This window comes from Manis pentadactyla, chromosome 1 (genome assembly GCF_030020395.1).
Source record: "Manis pentadactyla isolate mManPen7 chromosome 1, mManPen7.hap1, whole genome shotgun sequence".
Taxonomy (NCBI): domain Eukaryota; kingdom Metazoa; phylum Chordata; class Mammalia; order Pholidota; family Manidae; genus Manis; species Manis pentadactyla.
In genome coordinates, this window is record NC_080019.1 from 63,293,130 (window position 1) to 63,314,785 (window position 21,656).

Genomic DNA, 21,656 nt, shown 5'->3' on the forward strand with positions numbered 1-21,656 from the left:
ATTTTCCACTATTACAAGCATTACTTGTAAACACTGTACTGTTTGTGATCCTGAGTAGGAGAATCCTTGTACGAGCCTTTTCACGCACTGTTACTCCAAAGCAGATGATACTAGGAAGCAGAAATGCCATAAATCCAATTTTTAAAAGTGAATCAAACAGAAGGTAAATGGAAAATCTCTGTACCTCGCCCTCAATTTTGTCGTAAACCTAAACTGCTATTAAAAATAGTCTTTTATTTTAAAGGTTAAGTCAAAGAAAGAGCGGCTTTACTCGCAATCCCACTCCGCTCGCAGACTGGGAATCCAGCCGGCCTCTCACGTGGCCAGGAGCAGGGAGTTGGGAGCTCGGATCCGCACGCCCCGAGGGTCGTGGCTCTGCCGAGTGCAATCAAACCAACCCACAGCTTAGATGCGAGGTCACGGCGACCTACCATCTCTCACGCACGCGCTCCCGCCCGCTAGGCGGCCCCTTTCATTAAAAAAAAAAAAAAAGTCGGGGGAAGGCGCCTTAGCGATCACGTGAAAGAGGCATGCCGGCCTCGTGGCGTCACGAGGCTCGGGCCAATGAGAGCCTCTGTTTATGTTGGGGGGTGGTGGTCATCGGACTAGGCAAGCCCCGGCAGCCAGCCTCCGCCCGCCGCGCTGCGCGGCTCCTGGGCTCCGGTGGAGAGCAGCAATTGGAGCGGGAGGCGGCGCGGCTGCGGTGCCGCGGGGAGGGCCGCCCCGGTTTCCTTCTGCAGCCGTGTCCCTGCCAGCCCCCCTCGCGGTCCTTGGGGCACTATACGGCCCCAGAACGCAGCCGCCTGCCATCGCGGCGGCCGGATCCCGCGTCCCGCGTGTGCGCCCGGAGGACATGCAGGAGAGAGAATGAGCCAGAGGGACACGCTGGTGCATCTGTTTGCCGGAGGGTAAGGTCCGGGCGGGGCGTAGGGCCGGGGCCCGAGACGCGGGCGAGACGCGTGAGGGGAGCCGAGAGGGCGAGGCCCGGCGGCGGCGCGAGGAGGGGGCTTGAGCCGGCGGAACTGAGGGGACCGGGGCCCAGGCGGGGAGGGTTGGGAGGATGAGGCCCAGGCGGAACGCGGGACGTGGGGCCTGGGTAGCCGGGGCGAGAGCAGCGGGCGGGGCTGGGGTCGGCGTGGGCCCGGGCCGCGCGTCGCGGCCTAGCCCGTGTCCGGGATGCGGGGCCGCGGGGAGGAACGTAGCTGCAGGCCACACGTAGGTTGTTTGGCCTCGGGTGGCCATAGCGGGAGGTGCGGAGGCCGCAGACAAAATGGGCGCCGGGCCTCCCCTCCTGGTCGCGCGGGCTACGGGGTCTCCTCACGTCGCTCACGCCCCACCTCGGCCCTCGGGTGGCCGATTTCCGGGTGCTGCTCTGCAGGCTGGGTCCTGCGGGGGCTTCCGGCGCCAGCCGAGAGTGTTTTAGTACATTCTGTCACCTACGGTAGCTGTAGATTTCCAGCACTTGGAAATTTTCCTTTCTCGAGCTTCTCGGGGTTGCGAGATGCTGTGCAAAGCGGCGGTGCCTCTGGGGTCAGATTCTTTTCATGAAAACCAACCCTCTTGCACACACGCTGCTTTTCCTTTGCTTAAAGGAGAAAATGAGGGACAGGGAGAGGTCAGACGCTTCGGCGATAGTTACTGTGTGTACAAAATTAGGATTGATTGAGCCCGAACTCTAAATTCTCTGATTGCCAGCCTAAGTGCTGCAGGTATTTTTCTGAGCCAAATTTATTTGCCCTTTTTAAGTTTGTTCCTTCCGAATTATTTGGAGAATTACAGCAATTTTGAGTTTAGGAGTTACTGCCTGTCTGTAGAATCAGTTATCAAAAATGAATACGGTGAATTTGCTGAGGCTCTTTTCTGCTTACTATGATTATATAAGGTCGCATTCCCTTAAAAAATCGAACAGTTTGTTTTTAAATCGACCACTTTAAGAATATTAAAGTCATACATATTTCGGTTGTATTCATAGTATCGTGATTTGAGTTGGAGGTACGGACTATTGCCAGTGATGGGAATACTTTGCTTGGGTTGGCACATTCATTCAACAAGCATGTATGTTGTACAACAATTAAGGGCCAGCCACCGTTCTGGCATTTAAAAAGTATTTTAATTTTAGTTGGTGGGTCCCGGTTTAGGCAAAGTTTGCTTTCCATTTTCTGATAATGTTCACCAACAATCTTGGGAAATTAAATCATTAAAAAACCATTAGCCATATAGCAGTTGCTGTAAAGATGTTATTGGATTCCCTCATGTAATTAGATCATAAAGTAATGCCTGCAAGTTAGGAGACTGCACGACTGCACATCTGTTTCCAACTATTTTAATTCGAGAAATGGCCAAATCCTTTGATTTTAATTGCTTCATCTGTAAAATAGGAAAGTTTTACTGTATGATCTCTAAAGCCCTTTGCTAGGTTTTAATATTTCTAATACTCCGTATTCAAGAGTCATATATCAAGTTTGTAAGAAGGGCGTATTAATTTGAAATGTTAGCTTGATTGTACCAACTTCCCAGTTCTAATTTGGATTATCAGTCATTTTAGTACTAATACATATAAAGGCACTTTTGGTTAGCTTTTTCTTTAAAAACAGAAATGGGAGAATTTTTGCAGCATCTAAGCACAGTAGATTTAGGAGCCATTTCTTCTAACACTCCCTTGCCCCTCCAAAAACCAGGTTATTAAGAGTATTAAATGAGGTACTGGCATGTCGGGCCTGACACAGAGTAGGTGCACAGCCTTGTAAATTTTCTTCCATTGCATCTTGTCTTGATTTTACTTTTATATGTGGTTGTGTAAGTTGTTTCAATAAAACTGGCTTTTTTAGAGAAACAGTAGAACTAGGAAGGTTGGTAAAGATTACCTGGTTTCAGCCCTTTCTAATATGGCAAAATATTGAGGTGTAAAATGGACAGCTTTTTCATATGGGGTAAACAATCTCTAGAGATCTTCCCAGTTCTTTCCTTATTTTTAATATATAATTTTTTTTATTAAGGTATTGATATACAATCTTATGAAGGTTTCAAGCCCTCACCCCCACTGTTGCCGTCACTGTCCATCTGTGTAATAAGATACTATAGTGTCACTACTTATCTCTCCATGCCATATCCAGTTCATTATATCAAATCAGTTCCGTAGAATACTCTGGAAGTCTGTGGAAATGCAAAATAGGTTGTTCTGAATTGAAGCTACCTAATTCTTTTATATCTCAATGTTGCTTAGTTAGGCAATCATTTTTTAGGACATTCTGTGTCAAGAACTACATTTTTTTACCCTGATAGAATTATGTAAATTAGGTCCTAGGGAATTTATATTTTACTTTAACAACTAGAGAAAAGGAGAGATCTTTTTGTTAGCTGTTAAGCGCAGGCTTACTTCAGACAGTTACTATTTGGATTAAGTTAGGAAAATCAACATATTTTAAAGGAACCAACCTTTCATGGTGGCATTTAATTTTAGGCAAAATCTGAATATGGAGCATTTGGATTGTTTTCCTGACAATTATAATTGTACTTATTCAAGTATGTGTTTATCAGGATCTCAGATTTCTAATATTTCTGATAGATTCCAAGTAGCTGTATTATTAAATCAGGGACGTTTGAAAAAGACCAGCACTGGATCTCAGGTCTGGGTGACATACTCACATGCATAACTCATGATTTAAGACACCCCTTGGTCTTACTATGTTTTTACCAGAGTTAATATTAAGAGTTTGTAAGATCAAGAGTTTGTTAGACATGGTAAGTTTGAAAAGTAGAGAGGTTGAGGAACCAGTAGATGGTTGGATGTATTACTGTAAGTCCAGGAAAGAGGTGTGGACTATTGATACATTTAGTCTGGAACCCAGATGGGGCGGTTAGCTAGGTGAGATCACTAAGGGAGTAGAAGGAATCAGCAAAGTGGACTTAGAGTGACTAAGAAAATGTGTTTTAAAAGCTAAATGAAGGAAATACACAGTATTTAGGAAGGAGTGGGTGATCAGCTGTCATGTTACTGTTAAGATAGGAGGTCTGAGAGCTGTTAATCATTGAATTTGGTGACCCTGATTAGCAGTTTCTAAGGCAGAGCTGAGAGTAAAACTGCAGTTAGAGTGGGAAAGGGTTAGAGACAATAGAAGATTTTGAGGTTTGCTGATAAGAGGGGGACAGAGAGACAAACAGTAGTTTGCAGAGAAAATTTACGTCTACTAAACCTGCCACATACCCTCAGCATATTTTGTTTATGTAGTGAGTTTTAGTCCTCATATGTCTTACTGTTTTTCCTCCAAGTGAAGACTGTTCAAATACATCTTGGCCTGTGTGATATGGTTTCCTTCCGTTTTCATGTTCATCTAAGTTGTCAGCTAATATTTTCTTCTTTTCAATATAGTGTTTTGGTATTGCTTTAGCATTCAAAATAAACCTAGCCACTAGTTAATTTTGTTCCTGCATCAGAAACACTACATGTACACAAAAACCATAGTTTTCAACCAATCTTACGTCTGACTTGATAAGTTAGAACGTCTGTCAAATATATAGAACATATTCTTCATTCACTGATTCAAGAAGTGGTGTTTCTTGCCCAAACGTTAAAGCTTCAGAGAGAATAACCTCTACAAAAAACTATCAGAGAAACAATTTGGGTTAAGACTTCCTAAAAGATTTTCATAGAATTTCAGAGATAGGCTCTACTTGTTTTGAGATTTAAAAACTCCTGGTAGCATTTTATTGAATCTCTTACTGGTATTTCTTGATTTGCCTAGTCCGTCATTAGGAAATTACAATGAGGTGTTACTTACAGGCAGAAAAATGGCATAATACTTTTGCCTGAAGTTTAAAAATATATATTTCCAAAGTATCTGTTATATATCTGTACATACATTAATATGTACATACATAAACAACACATGCACACATATACACTTGCCAGTATGCACTAAATCAGAGTTAGTTTTGTCCTTTTATATATTACTTTTCCTATTAAAAGCACATGCCCTAGTCATACATGCTCAGAAGGTCAAAATGAAAGATATGTGTCTAACAACCACGGTCTTGGAATCCCAGTTCTTTTCCATGACCCACCCTTTCTGTAGCAGAAATCCTAGGTACCTTAGGTTCCTTCCCAGGTGTGGCTAAAGCCAGGGGAACTGAATCTAGTGGCTCAGCAGCATTGGGGCTATCCTGCTGATGGGTTTTGTATCTGTGCCCCTGACCTAGGCATTTATGACTCTTGACATTGTAGCTGAAACTTATACGCTTGCTATTCATATTTACTTAGTGAACAATTTCTCTTTCCTCTTCCCTACCACTCCCTATCCCCCCTTCCCCAGAAACTTCTGATCCTATATTGCTATAATAAATTGGGGAGAGTACTTTGGGGCCCCCAGAAGCCTTCCTCTTTCTTACCAGATCTGTTTGTTTTGTTGTGTGTTTTGTTGGTTCACCCAGTCTCTTGGTTACATTGTGCCAGCTTAAAACAAAAACAAAAATCAACTCTTCTTAAGTAGCCATTGTCCACTGCTTTACTCAGGAGATCCATAGGCCCTTAAGGAGTTAGAACCTCTTGCATGTTAGAATCTTTATTCTCTTTATATACAATAAGCAACAATTAGAAGCAACACTTGAAAGTTCTCATTCACACTTCCTAATTACCATAAGCTAAAAAATGTGTCTGCATTGTAGTAAATTCCTGGGGCGACTTTACTTACTCTTCAACTTGGCAAACATCATAAATAGAATAGTTTTAAGTGTCTTACAAAGTTGTTTCATGATAACCACATTAAGGAATTCTTAAATATTACCTAAAACCAATGTATAGTTATTTGATTACCTGACTTTCACTAAGCAACTTAGACCTCATATCTTTAAAAATGTATGACATTTGCTTGTAAAACTTTGAAATGAGCATTGATCCAAAAAGTTTCAATAAAAATACATAGTTTAGGTATTGTAACTTGGGTATACCGAAGGTATAATGACATTTTAACAGTTTTATTGGATTCATAATCTTAGAAACTGTCCTTTCTAGATTTTTGGTGTTATAGAATAATGAACTTGTATGTTCTATCAAACTGGGCTGTGTACTCTTTGGAATTTTTTGGTAATTAAAGCATTTAAAGCAAATGAGTGAGCAACTTGGCATTATAACTTTCTTTTGACAGTAAAACATCCAACTTAGTACTTTATTATCAGTAGTGAAGGATGTTGGTGACACCTTGCAACTGATCTTAATTCATTGACCATGTCACTGAATCAGAGGGACTTGGGACGAGTTAGATGGCAAGAAATAAAATGAGTGCTTGCTTTAAGGCACTTGCAGTGGGGATGGTGAGGGTGTGGAGGGCCAGATGTGATGTCACCCCAGAAGTGACATCACTAAATCCAGGCACCAGAAAGTGATATCACCAGGAAGTGAGATCACCAGAAACAGAAGTGACAATACCAGATATGAGATCAGTCCAGAAGTGACATCATTATGAGACTGTGTATATAAGTTGTGCTCAGAAAATAAACTGTGTCACTTGTCTGCCATCAGCAGGCAATGAACCTCCTGATCCCAGCTTTGGTTTCCATGTCTTGTCTCTTTCTCTGTGCTTTCCTTAAGCTCCTCCTTCCCACTCCACTCAGGTTCAGCTGGTTTGTGGAGTTGGTCTCCGCAGGTGGCGCCTGAACAAAAACCTAAATACGGAGTGAAGGGGACCTGAGAAGACTCAGGTCTCGTGTGCACAGCTGGCACTTTCAGTGAGGAGTGGCTCCCATTGGTGAATAGACGCACGTCTGTAAGGTACGGACTTGGTGAAGTCCTAGAGGTAGTATGTGAGTAGTAGCATCAGGAGTAAAAGTAGGGATAGCAAGGGTCAAAGGGCTGTCAGACCCTTAAAAATTTTTGTTAGTATGTTTAAAGCTGTAGCTGTAAGTCAGTCTGGATCAAAGGACTGCTCGCTTTTTGTGCATATGCTTAAAGCTACATTTCGTACGCACGGCAGTAATATACACAGCTGGCAGCTAAAATCTTTTTCTTGCTTTTGGGGAGACTTGGCAAGAAGTGGGGCTGCAGTTTAAATAGCACTTCATCCTTCATGGGCTTTGGGACTTTCCCATGGAAACATTTGCCCTGTAGAATTTAGTGAAAGAAAGTTTGGACTTGTCCCCCACAGCCTCCTGTTTGCCATATAAACCTCTTGAAGAGAACGTAGTGGCTGAACAACTAAAGCAGGCAGTGACTGGCTATGAGGTGCTTGTAAAATCCACGGCCTCAGAGGGTGATGAATCTTTGCCTCCCGAATATGAGGAGAAACTAACCCAGAAGAAACAACAATACTTTCAGAAAGAATCTGGGTCATCAGGGAGGAGGAGGATGACCCCAGTACGGATTCCAAGTCAGAGCTAGCTGACCCTGGGAAGTCTAAAATAACCTCTTCTTATCTGCTGCTCCCTCCCTTTGCAAGTCTACCACATTCTCCCTACTAATTTGCAAACTGGGCAATTAATTTAGCATGCAAGCCCACACATAAACTACAAGGTAGAAGGCTGGATGAATTCCATCTTTAACTTACTCTTTTAGCATCATCATTTTGCACTTGGTTATTAGTGACTAAAAAATCTTTATGTCAGTTTCTGTCTGTGTACGTATTTTATGTAGACTGTAGTCATTACATCTCAGTCTATATGTTTGTATGTCTAAATGTGTAAATGAAAAATATTTTTCTATCTCCGGATGGTATTAATAAATACAGACAAGCACTTGTAAAAATTGGGCATTCTAAAACTTCTAGAAAATCTACCAAAAGATATTAAGCATTAATGCTAATTTAAGTTTAACTGAAATGGACATGCCCTTATAGTTATCAGCTGCCTAAGTTCACTTGAAGTCATTTAAGCTGATGTTATCTGTTAAATCTTTAAAAAAATACTTAAAGAAAGGCTTGACTTTGTCTAATATTTGGTAGAAGTTTTATAAGTAATCTAGCATGGTTGAGTAAGAATGAGTAAACAAGGGTAGCAAATAAACATCTTAATAATAATAGTGTATTAATATATAAATGTATATATCTGCAAACAGCCTGAGAATTTTTGTGGTAACCAAAATTCTTAAAGTTTTCCTAAGTTATATAGACATATTTTATGCTCAGTGAGAAATTGTGCTGTAAGACACATTTCCAGAAATGATAAAATATGTTCATAAATGTATCAATCTGAGGAATGCTGGTGTAACATTTTACAATGGCCTGTTTTTCAGTGCTCACTGAAGGTTAAAGTGCCTAATGGTTTTAAGTTCTAATTAAAACTACTTAATATAATAAGAAAAACATTTCTGTTCACTAAAGAATGTATGTTTTGATAAGAGAAGATATAAAGAATGGAAAGGCATTGTATTGAGAGTAAAAGAAAGTAATTTTGTTCTTAAGTACAGCTGTTTATCGAGTGCTTCAGAAAATAAGTTCTCAATAAAAGAGGTGATTCTCAAGGTGGCAGCTTGAGTAGGGTGGCGGACATCTCCTCCACAAACCATATATATTTTGAAAATACAGCAAATAGAACTATTCCTAAAAGAGAGACCAGAAGATACAGTACAACAGCCAGACTACGTCTACATCTGCGAGAACTCAGCATCTCACGAAAAGGGTAAGATACAAAGCTGTGACCCGAGCACTCCCCACACCCCAGCTCACCAGCAGGAGGAAAAGAATCAGAGTGGGGAGGGAGTGGAAGCCAGGACTGCTAAGTAACCAGCCCTAGTAATCTGCACCGGGATCACAGACACACATTGCATGATGTACTGGATATTAGAGAAACAGAAAACTAAAATTCGAGACAGACTGCGAGCGGGTCTTCACAGCCGGATGCCCTGGAACAAAAGAAAAGCGGCACTTTAAAAGTCTTAAAGGGACAAGGGTTTAACATGTGTACAAAATTGTCCTGGCACACTCAGCCCAGCAGGCTGGGAACTTTAAGGAACTTCAGGTGCCTTAATCCCCTAGGTGTCAAAGCAGCTACGAAGCCCCTCATGGAGATAAGCAGCCTGCCATTCATTCCCCACTGCCTGCACTGAAAGCAAACTGGCTGACCCACCATTGCTGCTAAGCAGCCGGGGAGCAGCCCCACCAACAGCAACCACACAGAGTCTTCTTCTCCCAGCATGCAGCTAACTGGGACAGACCCAGCGGCTGCCTCCTGCGCGCAGCAGCCCGGCACAGGCAGTGGAGAGACGGCGGAGATCCGGAAGGCACAAAGTTGCTTTATTCTCATGGTGAACATGTACTGCTTGCCTCCAACTCCCACCAGTGCCCTGGGCCATCCCGAGGGCCTCCCCGTGCACGGCAGCTCAAGGGATTAAACCAGAACTTGCTCTCTGTGTGCAGTTGACCAGCACAGGCAGTGGAGGTGGGCAAGGCAATCAGCAAGCAGGAAGGGACTTTTTTCTCCCAACTGACACACATGCCACTCACTGGTGATCACAACTATCGCTGAGAAAAGGCAGAAGAATCTGGTTCACTCAAATACCAGAGAGAGGGCCTGGTGAGACCGAAATAACCAATCTTCCTGAAAAAGAATTCACAATAAATGTCATAACCATGCTGATGTAGCTGCAGAGAAATATGCAAGAGATAAGGGATGGATTCCGGAGAGAGATAAGAGAAAGGAAACAAACAATGGAAGGATTTAAGAGCAGATGGATGAAGTGGAAGAGACTGTTCATGGAATAGAAATCAGAGAACAGGAATACAGAGAAGCTGAGGCAGAGAGAGATAAAAGGATCTCTAGAAATGAAGGAATATTAAGAAAACTGTGTGACCAATCCAAAGAGAACAATATTCACATTATAAGGGCACCAGAATAAGAAGAGAGAAAAAGGGATAGAAAGTGTCTTTGAAGAAATAATTGATGAAAACTTCCCAAAGTTGGGGAAGGAAATAGTCTATCACACCATGTAAGCCCATTGATCTCCCAAAACAAGGGACCCAAGGAGGACAACACCAAGACATATAATAATGAAATGACAAAGATCAAAGACATGGACAGGGTATTAAAGGCAGCCAGAGAGAGAAAAAAGATCACCTACAAAGGAAAACCCATCAGGCTATGATCAGACTTCTCCACAGAAACCTTACAGGCCAGAAGAGAATGGCATGATATATTTAATGCAATGAAACAGAAGGGCCTTGAGTCAAGAATACCGTATCCAGCAAGATTATCATTTAAATTTGAAGGAAGGATTAAACAATTCCCAGTAAGCAAAAGTTGAAAGAATTTACCTCCCACAGATCACCTCTACAGTGCATTTTAAAGGGACTGTTCCAGATGGAAGCACTCCTAAGGCTAAATAGATGTCACCACAGAAAATAAAATCACAGCAAATAAAGCAGACCAACCAAATACTAATTAAAGGCAAAAAATAAAATCAACTATCCACAAAAGCAGTCAAGGGAAACACAAAAGAGTACAGAATAAAACACCTAACATATAAAAAGTGGAGGAGGAAGAATAGGAAGGGAGAGAAATAAAGAATCGTGAGACTGTGTTTATACTAACATAGCAAGTGAGTTAAAGTTAGACAGATAGTAAAGAAGCTATCCTTGAACCTTATGTAACCACGAATCCAAAGCCTGCAATGTCAAAAAGTATGTACCTATCGATAATTGCCCTAAATGTAAATGGACTGAATAGAAGAATCAAAAGACACAGAGAAATTGAATGGATAAAAAAGCAAGACCCATCTATATGCTGCTTACAAGAGACTCACCTCAAATCCAAAGACATACACAGATTAAAAGTGAAGGGATGGAAAAGGATATTTCATGCAACCAATAGGGAGAAAAAAGCAGGTGTTGCAGTACGAGTATCAGACAAAATAGACTTCAAAACAAAGAAAGTAACAAGAGATAAAGAAGGACATTAGGTAATGATAAAGGGGTCAGTCCAACAAGAGGATATAACCATTATAAATATCTATGCACATAACACAGGAGCACCAACAGATGTGAAACAAATACTAACAGATTTAAAGGAGGAAATAGAATACAATGCATTCATTTTAGGAGACTTCAACACACCACTCACTCCAAAGGACCAATCAACCAGAGAGAAAATAAGTAAGGACACAAAGGCACTGAACAACACACTAGAACAGATGGACCTAACAGACATCTACAGAACTCTACACCCAAAAGCAACAGGATACACATTCTTCTCAAGTGCACATGGAACGTTTTCCAGACTAGACCACATACTAGGAACAAAAAGAGCCTCAGTAATTTGAAAAAGATTGAAATTCTACCAACCAACTTCTCACATCACAAAGGTATAAAACTAGAAATAAATTGTACAAAGAAAATGAAAAGGCTCACAAACACATAGAGGCTTAACAACATGCTGCTAAATAATCAGTCAATCAGTGACCAAATTAAAACAGAGATCAAGAAATATATGGAGACAAATGACAACAACAATACAATGCCCCAACTTCTGTGGGACACAGTGAAGGCAGTTCTAAGAGGAAAGTACATAGCAATCCAGGGCTATTTAAAGAAGGAAGAGCCATCCCAAATGAATAGTCTGAAGACACAATTATTGAAATTGGAAAAAGAACAAATGGGACCCAAAGTCAGCAGAAGGAGGGACATAATAAAGATAAGAGAAGAAAGAAATAAAATTGAGAAGAATAAAATAGAAAACATCAATGAAACCAAGAGCAGGTTCTTGAGAAAATAAACAAAATAGATAACCCCCTAGCCAGGCTCATTAAGAGAAAAAGAGAATCTACACACATAAACAGAATCAGAAATGAGAAAGGAAAAAATCATGAAGGACACCACAAAATACAAAGAATTATTAGAGTATACTACAAAAATCTATATGCTAGCAAGCTGCATAACCTAGAAGAAATGGACAACTTTCTAGAAAAATACAACCTTCTAAGACTGACCAAGGAAGAAACAGAGAATCTAAACAGACCAATTGCCAGCAACAAAATCAAATCGGTAGGTAATCAAAAAACTACCTAAGAACAAAACTTCCAGGCTAGGTGGATTAACTGCTGAATTTTATCAGACATTGAGAGAAGACATAATACCTATTCTTAAAGTTTTCCAAAAAGTAGAAGAGGAGGGAGTACTTCCAAACTCATTCTATGAAGTGAAACCAGCACTTCTCTAGTACCAAAACCAGGTAAAGACACCACAAAAAAAGGAAATTACAGACCAATATCCTGGATAAACATAGATGCAAAAATACTCAACAAAATATTAGCAAACAGAGTTCAAAAATACATCGAGAGGATTATACAACATAATCAAGTGGGATTCATCTCAGGGATGCAAGGATGGTACGACATTCGAAAATCCATCAACATCACCCACCACATCAACAAAAAGAAGGACAAAAGCCACATGATCATCTCCATAGGTGCTGAAAAAGCATTTGACAAAATTCAACATCCATTCATGATAAAAACTCATCAAAATGGGTATAGAGGGCAAGTACCTCAACATAATAAAGGCCATATATGACAAACCCACAGCCAACATCATACTTAACAGCGAGAAGCTGAAAGCTTTTCACCTAAGAACAGGAACAAGACACAGATGCCACCAGCTCTCCCCACTTTTATTCAACATAGTACTGGAGGTCCTAGCCAGGGCAATCAGATAACACAAAGAAATAAAAAGGCATCCAGAGTGGTAAGGAAGAAGTTAAATTGTCACTGTTTTCAGATGACATGATATTGTGCATCAAAAACCCTAAAGACCACTACAAAACTACTAGAAGTAATATCTGAATTCAGCAAAAGTTGCAGGATACAAAGTTAATACACAGAAATGTGTTGCATTCCTATACACTAACGATGAAGTAACAGAAAGAGAAATCAGCAAAACAATTCCATTCATGATTGCATCAAAACAATAAAATACCTAGGAATAAACCTAACCGAAGAAGTGAAAGACCTATACCCTGAAAACTACAAGACACTCTTAACAGGAATTAAAGAGGACACTAACAAATGGAAATTCATCCCATGCTCTTGGGTACGAAGAACTAATGTTGTCAAAATAGCCATCCTGCCTAAAGCAATCTACAGATTAATGCAATCCCTATCAAATTACCAACAGCATTCTTCAATGAACTGGAACAAATAGTTCTAAAATTCATATGGAACCGCCAAAGACACTGAATCGCCAAAGCAATCCTGAGAAGAGTAAAGTGGGGGGAGGGGAATCTTGCTCCCCAACTTCAAGCTCTACTACAAAGCCACAGGAATCAAGACAACTTGGTACTGGCACAAGAACAGAGCCACAGACCAGTGGAACAGAATAGAGACTCCAGACATTAACCCAAGCATATATGGTCAATTAATATATGATAAAGGAGCCATGGATATACAGTGGGGAAATGACAGCCTCTTCAACAGTTGGTGTGGGCAAAAGACCAGCTACATGTAAGAAATGAAACTGGATCATTGTCTAACCCCGTACACAAAAGTAAACTCAAAATGGATCAAAGACCTGAATTTAAGTCATGAAACCTTTAAACTCTTAGGAAAAAAACATGGGCAAAAATGTCTTGGACATAAACATGAGCAACTTCTTCATGAAAATATCTCCCCAGGCAAGGGAAACAAAAGCAAAAATGAACAAGTGGGAGTATATCAAGCTGAAAGAAAGTTTTTGTATAGCAAAGGACACCATCAGTAGAACAAAAAGGCATCCTATAGTATGGGAGAATGTATTCATCAATGACATATCCGATAAAGGGTTGACATCCAAAATATATAAAGAGCTCATGCATCTCAACAAACAAAAAGTAAATAATCCAATTAAGAAATGGTCAGAGGATCTGAACAGACAGTTCTCCAAAGAAGAAAGTCAGATGGCCAACAGGCACATGAAAAGATGCTCCACATCGCTAATCATCAGAGAAATGCAAATTAAAACCACAATGAGATATCAACTCACACCAGTTAGGATGACCACCATCCAAAAGACAAACAACAGCAAATGTTGACAAGGATGTGGAGGAAAGGGGAACCCTCCTATACTGCTGGTGGAAATGTAAATTAGTTCAACGATTGTGGAAAGCAATATGGAGGTTCCTCAAAAAACGCCAAATAGAGATACCATTTGACCCAGGAATTCCACTCCGAGGAATTTACCCTATATATGCAGCAGCCCAGTTTGAAAAAGACATATGCAAGCCTATGTTTATCATAGCACTATTTACAATAGCCAAGAAATGGAAGCAACCTAAGTGTCCATCAGTAGATGAATGGATAAAGAAGATGGTGGTGCATATACACAATGGAATATTATTCAGCCATAAGAAGAAAGCAAATCCTACCATATCCAACAACATGGATGGATCTAGAGGGTTATGCTCAGTGAAATAAGCCACGCTGAGAAAGACAAGTATCAAATGATTTACCCATTTGTGGAGCATAAGAACAAAGAAAAAACTGAAGGAACAAAACAGCAGCAGACTCACAGAACTGAAGAATGGACTAACAGTTACCAAAGGGAAAGCGACTGTGGTGGATGGGTAGGAAGGGAGGGATAAGGGGGTAAAGGGGACATTACGATTAGCACATGTAATGTAGGGGGTGCACGGGGAAGGTAGTGCAACACAGGGAAGATAAGTAGTGATTCTATAACGTCTTACTACGCTGATGTACAGTGATTATAATGGGGTATGTGGTGGGGATTTGGTAACGGGGGGAGTCTAGTAACCCAAATGTTGCTCATTTAATTGTGTATTAATGATACCAAAATAAAAAGTAGATGTATTAAAAGGACTGTAAGCTAAGTGTTGTTAGCAACTGTGTGACCTTCTTTATTTCCCTTTAAACCTTTTTATTGTCATTCTGGTTAAAAAGCATTAATAATCACCTGTAATTCTGTTTAGGCCAGTGCCTTAAAAACTTTTCTTTTGGCAACTTCCCAACACCAAATTCAAAAAGGTGCTTTTACCTCTAGTTTAGTCTGATATTTTTCAGAGGGCCTGTGCAACATATCAGTGGAATTTTTTCTGCTTGTTCAGGAAAATGTTTGGCTAATTTGGCGTATTTATCTAATATATAATTGAAAAGCACTGTCAAAGGAATAATGCTAAGCCATATTGAATATTTTATATTGATGGTATTTACAAATATCCTTATATCAACTGTCTTACAGTAATTTCTCCTCAGATCTTTAACCATTGTAAATTGTAAGTCTTTTGTCACTTATAGTTCATTATTCCTAAACTGATGAAAAAACTAGATGCCAGCAGCATTGCTTATCTGGGGGAGAGGTCATGTCTGCTGCAGGTCCTTGCTGGCTCCCCGAACAGCTTGTCAAGCATCATCATACAGCAGTCAGTCAGCTCCTGAGATCCTGAGATGAGGATAAGAACGACCCCAGAAGTCCCCCTCCCTGGACACGCCACATCACTTACGACTTCAATTAAAGCAAGAAGGGGGAGAGCTCCCATCTATGCCCTAAGTTTTGCCCTGAGGTTTTCCAGTCTTTTCACCTTTCTTCCTGTGATCTTTCTCCTTCCTTCTCAAATCAAACTTTTTCTAAAACCTCACTACCTTGTTGTTTCGGAAAAAATACCTTATATTATAAGAAATTGCCTAAGTTCCTCATATTACCTGAATAGGACCCTGCTGGCTGGCAAGGGATCCCTAAAGCAGGCACTGGGCATGGAGGCATAAACAGCCAAGGAGACAGAAACCAATGCTGCCTCTCTCTCACCCACATCGCCCTGATTGGACCCAGAGGATGACTGGCTAGCCATAGACGGGTAAGATTCCTCAAGGAAGGAACAAGCTAAGACAGGCACAGTTGCAGAGGGGCCATCAGGAGAGAACTTGGGGGCCAACAGAGGTGAGGCACAGATCCTCACCCCCCTGAACTTGCAGACGCCTGAATCTTCACCATCTCTGAGAGAATCAGTCTCCTCCTTCTGTGGCTGCTTCGCTGCCCATGCTCGGCTCAGATTGAGAACCAGGCTGTGATTATAATCCCACTTTTCTATTTCACTACGTGAATTTAAATCTTTCACGAAGGGCTATATTGAAAATGGGATATTTAAGGGAAGACTTTTTGTAATCTCTATTATATATCTATCTTTTACCTTCATTTTTAATTAAGTAAAAGGGCAGATGTGGAGGGCCATATGTGATGTCACCCCAGAAGTGACATCACCAAATCTGGGCACCAGAAAGTAATATATATCACCAGAAACAAGAGACAATGCCAGATATAAGGTCAGTCTGGAAGTGACATCATTATGAGCCTCTGTATATAAGTGGTGCTCCGAAAATAAACTGCATCACTTGTCTGCCATCAGCAGGCAATGAAGCTCCTCATTCCCACTCCATTCAGGTTCAGCTGGTTTGTGGAGCTGGTCTCCACATGAGCGGAAATGTGAGAGGAAGTTTTAGAATATAGAACCAGTAGGACTTGAGGATAGTTGGATATGAAAAAGACGCTGTATCCCTCTGTATTTCCATTCTATCCAATGATGAATTCATTCTGTCTCACAAAGATAGCATTTTTGTGTGTGTGATCAGAGCACCTGAAATCTCCTCTTAGCAAATTTACAGTATTTGATAGGTATTATTAATTATGGTCATTATGTTATACAGTGGAACTTCAGACTTACTCTTCGTATGTAACTGCAATTTTGTACCTTTTGATTAGCACCTCCACATTTACCCTGCCTCCTTGCCCCTACCACCCTTCTACTCTCTGCTTCTATGAATTTGACTTTTTAGACTTTATATAGCATCATGTCTTCCTTTTTCATCCACGCTGTTGCAAATAGCAGGGTCTTCCACATGGCATTCTTAATTCCAAATTCTTCCCTTTCTTGATCCTGATTCTTTCCAGCCTTAGTACATTCTACAATTCTATCTTGCAAATTTTTTAAATACTTGTATTGGCTATGCAAATTAATGCTGATAAGAACTTTGCTTATTAGAAATAATATTTAAATCAGTATACACTGCTAAGAACCTTGTTGGGGAGTGGTATAGACTGATTTTATTTTTATTTTTTATTTTTATTTTTTATTTTTATTTTTTATTATTTTTTTTATTGAAGGGTAGTTGACAACAGTATTGCATTACCTTAGTTTCAGGTGTACAACACAGTGATTCAACATTTATATACATGATAATTCTAGGTACCAGGTATCACCATACCAAGTTGTTACAATATTTTGACTATATTCCTTATGCTATACATTACATCCCGGTTACTTATTTATTTTACAATTGGAAGTGTGTTTATATATATATATATATATATATATATTGTGAGGGCATCTCTCATATTTATTGATCAAATAGTTGTTAACCACAATAAATTTCTGTATAGGGGGGTCAATACTCAATGCACAATCATTAATCTACCCCAAGCCTAATTTTCGTCAGTCTCCAATCCTCTGATGCATAACGAACAAATTCTTACATGGAGTACAAATTCTTACATAGTGAATAAGTTACATGGTGAACAGTGCAAGGGCAGTCATCACAGAAGCTTTCGGTTTTGTTCATGCATTATGAACTATACACAGTTCGAATATGAATATTCATTTGATTTTTAAACTTGATTTATATGTGGATACCACAATTCTCTATTATTATTATTTTTAATAAAATGCTGAAGTGGTAGGTAGATACGAGATAAAGGTAGAAAACATAGTTTAGTGTTGTAAGAGAGCAAATGTAGATGATCAGGTGTGTGCCTGTAGACTATGTGTTAATCCGAGCTAGACGAGGGCAATAAACATCCATGTATGCAGAAGATTTCTCTCAGAACATGAGGGGGGGGGTTCTAAGCCTCACCTCTGCTGCTCCCCATTTTCTTACCAGATGGCCCCCTGCGACTGTGCCTGTCTTAGGTTGTTCCTCCCTTGAGGAATCTTACCCGTCTCTGGCTAACCAGTCATCTTCCAGGGCCATACAGGGAAATGTTAAGTTGGTAAGTGAGAGAGAAGCCTTATTGTTTGAAAAGGTTAGCTTTTTACTTCTTTGCATATTTATGCCCTGTGGCTTCTAGGCCCAGCATTTGTCTTGAGGTGTCTTTACCACTTGGAAGAATTATGATACTCGGTAAATTCGACATGTGGCACGAGTTCTATTTAAAGGTTGTGATTAGGTAGGAAGAAGAAAAGCTATAGAAGTAGCAGGCAGAAGAAAACCTGGGAAGATTGATTATTTCTTTGACATATCTTCTTGTAGAGTAACTTCAGCATGGATAGGTTTTAAACTACTAATTAAATTGTGCACACACATTAACATAATAGGAATATAGTTAACCTAACAAAAGCATACCTGTAATTACCAGCCATCTCCAGTGAAACCAAGAAAACCAGTTAGGCACCTTAGGCATTTGTGAAAACTTATCTATGATATGGTGGATATTGTCCGACTGAACTTAAACAGTCTGAGAGAATTCAGATAAACTAGAACAACCCATTCCTGGGGACTGTTGATACCCGTATGTTCTTTTAACGATAAATAGTCTGTGGTTGTAAGATTTTGGAGCGCTACAATTTGCACTTCTCCTAATTCTTGGTTGAGTTCCAACAGTATAGATCCAGTCCAATTTTTGTTTTACTGTATGCACAGGACAGCTTAGATACCTCCTTCATCATTCCCATGGCAAGTCCAGGAACTGGTGGGATGAGTGCATCTACACCTGTGACAGTGCATGGATCTTTGTTGGAGTTTTTTTTTTTGCTGATCATCTTCTGTCATGAGTCTTCCCGAGAGTGCTGATGTTGGAAGTTCTTTTTCATATCGTATCTTAGTTCATTTTCGGGGTAGCCAAATTAGGCTTTGATCCTCTGTATAAACACAAACAGACCCTTTGCCTACACTTTTATATGCCCTTTATATCATTGTGTAGAACTCATTAGAGGTCACCACATAGGAACTGCTTTTTTTTTTTTTTTTTTAATCATTAATCTACACTTACATGATGAATACTTTGTTTACTAGGCTCCCCCCTATATACTCCTTTACAGTCACTGTCCATCAGCGTAGCAAACTGTTGTAGAATCACTACTTGTCTTCTCTGTGTTGTACAGCCCTCCCCTTTCTCCCACCCCGCTATGGATGCTAATCTTAATACCCCTCTTTTTCTGCCCCCCCTTATCCCTCCCTACCCACCCATCCTCCCCAGTCCCTTTCCCTTTGGTACCTGTTAGTCCATTCTTGAGTTCTGTGATTCTGCTGCTGTTTTGTTCCTTCAGTTTTTCCTTTGTTCTTATATTCCACAGATGGGTGAAATCATTTGGTATTTCTCTTTCTCTGCTTGGCTTGTTTCACTGAGCATAATACCCTCCAGCTCCATCCATGTTGCTGCAAATGGTTGGATTTGCCCTTTTCTTATGGCTGAGTAGTATTCCATTGTGTATATGTACCACATCTTCTTTATCCATTCATCTATCGATGGACATTTAGGTTGCTTCCAATTCTTGGCTATTGTAAATAGTGCTGCGATAAACATAGGGGTACATTGGTCTTTCTCATACTTGATTGCTGCATTCTTAGGGTAAATTCCTAGGAGTGCAATTCCTGGGTCAAATGGTATGTCTGTTTTGAGCATTTTGATGTACCTCCATACTGCTTTCCACAATGGTTGAACAAGTTTACATTCCCACCAGCAGTGTAGGAGGGTTCCCCTTTCTCCACAGCCTCGCCAACATTTCTTGTTGTTTGTCTTTTGGATAAGCCATCCTTACTGGTGTGAGGTGATACCTCATTGTAGTTTTAATTTGCATTTCTCTGATAATTAGCGATGTGGAGCATCTTTTCATGTGTCTGTTGGCCATCTGTATTTCTTTTTTGGAGAACCGTCTGTTCAGTTCCTTTGCCCATTTTTTAATTGGGTTATTTGTTTTTTGTTTGTTGAGGCGTGTGAGCTCTTTATATATTCTGGACATCAAGCCTTTATCGGATGTGTCATTTTCAAAGATATTCTCCCATACTGTAGGGTTCCTTTTTGTTCTATTGATGGTGTCTTTTGCTGTACAGAAGCTTTTCAGCTTAATATAGTCCCACTTGTTCATTTTTGCTGTTATTTTCCTTGCCCGGGGAGATATGTTCAAGAAGAGGTCACTCATGTTTATGTCTAAGAGGTTTTTGCCTATGTTTTTTTCCAAGAGTTTAATGGTTTCATGACTTACATTCAGGTTTTTCATCCATTTTGAGTTTACTTTTGTATATGGGGTTAGACAACGGTCCAGTTTCATTCTCCTACAATTAGCTGTCCAGTTTTGCCAGCACCATCTGTTGAAGAGACTGTCATTTCGCCATTGTATGTCCATGGCTCCTTTATCAAATATTAATTGACCATATATGTCTGGGTTAATGTCTGGATTGTCTAGTCTGTTCCATTGGTCTGTGGCTCTGTTCTTGTGCCAGTACCAAATTGTCTTGATTACTATGGCTTTATAATAGAGCTTGAAGTTGGGGAGTGAGATCCCCCCTACTTTATTCTTCTTTCTCAGGATTGCTTTGGCTATTCGGGGTCTTTGGTGTTTCCATATGAATTTTTGAATTATTTGTTCCAGTTCATTGAAGAATGTTGCTGGTAGTTTCATAGGGATTGCATCAAATCTGTATATTGCTTTGGGCAGGATGGCCATTTTGACGATATTAATTCTTCCTAGCCATGAGCATGGGATGCGTTTCCATCTGTTAGTGTCCCCTTTAATTTCTTTTAAGAGTGACTTGTAGTTTTCAGAATATAAGTCTTTCACTTCTTTGGTTAGGTTTATTCCTAGGTATTTTATTTTTTTTGATGCAATTGTGAATGGAGTTGTTTTCCTGATTTCTCTTTCTGTTGGTTCATTGTTGGTATATAGGAAAGCCACAGATTTCTGTGTGTTGATTTTGTATCCTGCAACTTTGCTGTATTCTGATATCAGTTCTAGTAGTTCTGGGGTGGAGTCTTTAGGGTTTTTTATGTACAGTATCATGTCATCTGCAGATAGTGACAGTTTGACTTCTTCTTTGCCAATCTGGATTCCTTGTATTTTTTTGTTTTGTCTGATTGCCGTGGCTAGGACCTTCAGTACTATGTTAAATAACAGTGGGGAGAGTGGGCATCCCTGTCTAGTTCCCGATCTCAGCGGAAATGCTTTCAGCTTCTCGCTATTCAATATAATGTTGGCTGTGGGTTTTTCATAGATGGCCTTTATTATGTTGAGGTACTTGCCCTCTATTCCCATTTTGCTAAGAGTTTTTATCATGAATGGATGTTGAACTTTGTCAAATGCTTTTTCAGCATCTATGGAGATGATCATGTGGTTTTTGTCTTTCTTTTTGTTGATATGGTGGATGATGTTGATGGACTTTCGAATGTTGTGCCATCCTTGCATCCCTAGGATGAATCCCACTTGGTCATGGTGTACGATGGTTTTGATGTATTTTTGAATTCGGTTTGCTAAAATTTTGTTGAGTATTTTTGCGTCTACGTTTATCAGGGATATTGGTCGGTAGTTTTCTTTTTTGGTGGTGTCTTTGCCTGGTTTTGGTATTAGGGTGATGTTAGCTTCATAGAATGAGTTTGGGAGTATCCCCTCCTCTTCTATTTCTTGGAAAACTTTAAGGAGAATGAGTATTATGTCTTCCCTGTATGTCTGATAAAATTCCGAGGTAAATCCATCTGGCCCGGGGGTTTTGT

At 40.2% G+C, this 21,656-nt stretch overlaps 1 protein-coding gene across 2 annotated transcripts in view; it reads left to right on the plus strand.

The window, feature by feature from the left end:
* Positions 1 to 602: 602 nt before the first annotated feature.
* Positions 603 to 21,656, plus strand: part of SLC25A36 (solute carrier family 25 member 36) — a 59,370-nt gene continuing 38,316 nt past the window's right edge. For both annotated transcript variants that reach the window (XM_036920760.2, XM_036920761.2), the window contains exon 1: positions 603 to 908. In XM_036920760.2, the coding sequence (XP_036776655.2) occupies positions 868 to 908 (41 nt within the window). In that variant the 5' untranslated portion in view covers positions 603 to 867. The remainder of the gene's footprint in view (positions 909 to 21,656) is intronic.